Below are 4,091 nucleotides of genomic sequence, written 5' to 3' on the forward strand. Positions count from 1 at the left end.
ACCTTGTACCGGTTTTTCTTAACTGGTGACCTGACTCAAGGTCACCCGGACCTGAAATTTTCAGGTCAAATGTTAAACGGTTACCCCATAGGCTGTGCCAAATTTGGCGGCGCTGCACGCCGCCGTTTTTACACTATCTTTGAAAAACCTTAGGGGGTGAGGGTCGCATCGGCCCATCCTCGCCAGTGCGAGGGTGGGTACTATATAGGTGCCGCTCTTCTCTGCGAACGTATTTCTGACACTGACAAGTGACAACCGCATTCAGCGACATATAAAATCGTGGGCGATATCGCATTTGAAGCTGTTGCCACTATAAGTCGCAAGTGCACCATGCATCAGTGAAACGTGCTGCGACTGGGCTTGGGTCGGGCGCATGTCTGATGTCGTCCCAGGAACTGCAGAAAATCATTGCAAATCATTGCACGTGTCTTGAAATGAATGTTTGGTTTTATTCTACGAAAGTTTTGGCGGCAGGTATTTTGTTTGGGACATCAATAAAAAATGTTATGATCCAATTTAATGTTATTTTTAATTAAATCTTTACGCTGTTTAGTTGAGATTTTTCTTATGTTTACGCTTAGTGACTTTATTGATCATTACACTCATGTTAATTGTCACATGAAAATAACTACAAAGTCATTCGTGAGCTTCGATAATTTTAGTTCAATTTCTTAATTCCTTCTAAGCAGTATCAGCAAGGCAAATTACTTCAAGAACTATACAAGCCCTGCTATAATTTGAGCTCAACATGGCATGACACAACTCCAGCATGCCTTGCCAGTAACGTATACACTTCACACCTGCGTCCTTACTCCTTAGTCTGATGGAACCAGCGAAATCGCACTGCACCTAACGCTTCAAAATTGTACCGTCAATGGCGACCTGCACCGACTGGCCGTCCAGGGATTGGTACGTACCACCGGTGACCACTTGTACCGACTGGCAGTCCAAAGAATGGACCGAGGCGGCCGGCGGGCTCGGTCACGCCATGGGCTTCGACTCGCAGTCGGCCTCAGAGCTCAGCGGGGTCAGCTGCGAGGAGAGCCCTTCGTCGGACCTGCAGGCGCGCTCGGATGCCGCCACCGAGCGCTGCCTCCGCAGGAGGATCGACGCCGGCGACAAGCGCGCCGTCCTGTTCCTCGCCCAGCTGTACTTCGACCGGGGCGACTACGAGAGCGCCCGGCCCCTGTTCGCATCGATAGCGGCCGAGAATGTGTTCGCCCAGTACCAGCTGGGAGTGATGCTCTTTGAGGGCCTGGGGTTCGAACAGGACCTGGAGCGCGGCTTTCGGCTGATGCTGATGGTGGCCCTCAGCGTGCCCAAGACCGCCGAACAGAAGGAGGCGATTCACAGGGCGCAGTATAACATCGCCAGAGCCTACTTCATGGGGTACGGCGTGCACAGCAGCGAGGACGACGGCCGCCGGTGAGCACTGCACCGACTGTCTGCGTGATGTTCACGCATTAGGCATAACTCTTCATATATGTAAACTAATTACACGTAATTGTATAGCGAGGCTTGCTACATCTTGGGACGTTTCAACATTTCATAAGATTGGGGACCCAGCCGCCCGCCATTCCCCTTCCCATATACATACCTACCCAAGAAGTCATCATATAGGCTGTGGCGCACTGACTTTAGTTCGCCGTCACATGCCTTCCCTCCCCGCACCTCATCCCCACCTGTGTCGGCGCCGTCGGCACCGAGCACCGGTCGCCGCCGCGATCAGACAAGCAGCATAAGCATTATAAATAAACATAAGTACCGATACAATAATTCTACTAATAGTCTAATAACGATTCGCAGCATTTCTTTCGAAAATGACATCGAATATCCAGGCTGGTATCGTATTTTAATTGAAATAACATTGCAACTGGCAACAATTTAAAATGCATTGCAACGAAATTAATGAAACGTACCGATAGTCTCCGATCTCGATCGCATGTCAAAACCGTTTACAAAATGGACTAAATGTGGATTGCGGTGCGGTGATCGACCTATGTAAACAGCAATTGCTTTGCAGCCTGAGTCCAGTCATGCACCTCAGGCCAGGATAGCAAGCCAGCAGAGAGATGAGTCTCTTTCCAGGCGGCCGGGTGTATGTTGGTGGTCACCGAGACTCGAGCCTGTCCGCTGTCGACAGGTGGCTGGACCGAGCGGTGGACGGCGGCTCGCGACTCGGCAGCGCGCGCGCCCAGACCATGCTGGCCATGCTGCTGGCCAGGAGTGACACGCGCGACCTGCCAAAGTCCTTCTTCTGGCACTCGGAGGCCACCGGTAACGGTAGTCTCGAGTCCCAAGGCAAGTACGAGCGGGTGGATGTTCGCAGAAGTAGTTAAACGAGGTGCTCCCGTGCGTTTTTTTATCGGCTATGACATGAATGTTACATGTTGCGTGAGGTAGTCTAAAGCTTGTAAAATCGCCGGTAGTATGTACATACCTATAAGTATACATTCATAAGTATTCATTCATACATTCAATCGGCTATAGCCGATTGAAGCGCGCCATGCGTATCTCAGTCAGCTCGTATAGGTCAAAGCCAAGCGCAAAGCGCTGCACAGAACAACTCGTAGTCGCTTCACTCTCGGCTGTAACAAGCTGACCTGACGAATTTCGCGTCTATCTATGATAATGTGTATGTTTGTGCCCGTGTTGGCCAGGGGCGCTCGGCGTCATGTACCTGTACGGTCTGGGCGTTCGGCGTGACCTGGTGGCGGCGCGCTTTTGTCTCAGCCAGGCGGCCCGGCGGGGCAACATCTACGCCACGGCGCAGCTCGCGCTGCTCTACTACCGCCACCACTTCTATCGGCACGCGGCGCGCTTTTCGGCGCACCTGGCGCAGTACGGCGCCGCAGATGTGGACCAGTTAGCTCGTCAGTCGGGCTGTCTGGCTCGCTACGTGCGCCGCGGCCTGGCCATCGGCTGCTACCTGCTGTCGCGCTGCCTGCTGCGCGGCCAGGGCTGCCTGGCGGTGGACGAGGTAGCGGCTCGCCGGCTCGGTGCGCGAGCCGTGGAACTGGACCCGGCCGCCACAGCCTGGGTGGAGCAGCTGACCATGCACGGCTCCTGGCTGCGGTCGCCCGGACTGTGACTGGACCCGGGCTGTATCCGGACCTGGGCCGGTGCCAGACTGTAAAATTACCGTATCTGGAACCGGACCCAGACAAAGAAGTGACCAGGACCGACCCAGAGCGGACCAGGACCGGATGCTTCCTAGGTGTCGCATCCAGCGGTTTATCCTGGCCACCCTTCGCATCATGGCCGAAGTTTTTGTCCTTGCCAGAAAGTCCAGAGTGCTTACCAGGGTTAGTGCGATTTTTGTGCATCACTACTTTGCTCAACGTTTAAAGCAAATAATAACGTTTTTACTTTGCGAATGTAATGGAGCATGTCACGTATCTAGAACAACATGAATTATATACCAGAATTATCGTTCATCAATGTGTAAACTCCACGGAAACTGGCTGAATACGTGTTCGAGTACCTATTTGGATAAGTATGTATACCTATACACACCAAAGCGAGAGGCGAGAAGGATTCTAGTCCTGCACCCAGTGTGCATACCGATTCTGTTCTTTGTGCAATGACTTATGCAATAAATAAGGTAGGTACACCTACACCTTGCACCAGCTGCTCTATGACTGCGTGTAAGTGTTCAGACAAATTTAACGTTATTCTTCCCCAATAACTCAGCTCGTCCAGTCTAAGAAGACCTTTGCAAATGCCAGAGCCCTCTTAAAACAGTATACTTGTGTAACGGTACGTTATCATCGCCCGACTAAAAAAAGCGCCATATTGCTAAGACAGATAGATAAGATTTGCTAAGACAGATAGATAAGATATAGATGCTGTCTTGCAATCTGCCATTTTCAGGGCATTCCGTCTCTGCTCTGATTTCAAACTGTTTGACTGCGAACTCAAGTTCTTACGAAAGCTCTTTCAAAACAATGGCTTTCCGTATATCCGATCCGCATGTGCCCGTCTTTTTTGTGAGAGCCACAAAACAACACGAACATAGTCAACCCAGTCGCCAGTCGGTTTGTAGGTTTACTTGATTTGACAGTAGGTAAACCAAGAACTGCAGGAAGTGC

At 51.5% G+C, this 4,091-nt stretch overlaps 1 protein-coding gene across 2 annotated transcripts; it reads left to right on the forward strand.

The window, feature by feature from the left end:
- Positions 1–431: 431 nt before the first annotated feature.
- LOC122369240 (LRP2-binding protein-like) lies at positions 432–3,437 on the forward strand. 2 transcript variants are annotated; one of them, XM_043343825.1, is made up of 3 exons: positions 432–1,425; positions 2,144–2,301; positions 2,661–3,437. In XM_043343825.1, the coding sequence occupies exons 1-3, from the start codon at positions 875–877 to the stop codon at positions 3,089–3,091; spliced, it is 1,140 nt and encodes a 379-aa protein (XP_043199760.1). In that variant the 5' UTR covers positions 432–874; the 3' UTR covers positions 3,092–3,437. The 2 variants fall into 2 exon arrangements, with proteins under 2 accessions (XP_043199760.1, XP_043199759.1); XM_043343824.1 differs by having other exon boundaries at positions 446–1,425; positions 2,738–3,437.
- The last annotated feature ends 654 nt before the right edge of the window (positions 3,438–4,091 follow it).

Source organism: Amphibalanus amphitrite, unplaced genomic scaffold, assembly GCF_019059575.1.
Source record: "Amphibalanus amphitrite isolate SeventyFive unplaced genomic scaffold, NRLGWU_Aamphi_draft 001019F_arrow, whole genome shotgun sequence".
In the NCBI taxonomy this organism is placed as follows: Eukaryota; Metazoa; Arthropoda; class Thecostraca; order Balanomorpha; family Balanidae; genus Amphibalanus; species Amphibalanus amphitrite.

What these genes read in the sequence shown, in the direction of transcription:
- LOC122369240 (XM_043343824.1), top strand. Translation starts at nt 875, where the DNA reads ATGGCGACCTGCACCGACTGGCCGTCCAGGGATTGGTACGTACCACCG. An exon ending in AGCGAGGACGACGGCCGCCG is followed by an intron (nt 1,426 to 2,143) that starts GTGAGCACTGCA and finishes CGCTGTCGACAG; the next exon opens with GTGGCTGGACCGAGCGGTGG. An exon ending in CGGTAGTCTCGAGTCCCAAG is followed by an intron (nt 2,302 to 2,737) that starts GCAAGTACGAGC and finishes TGTCTCAGCCAG; the next exon opens with GCGGCCCGGCGGGGCAACAT.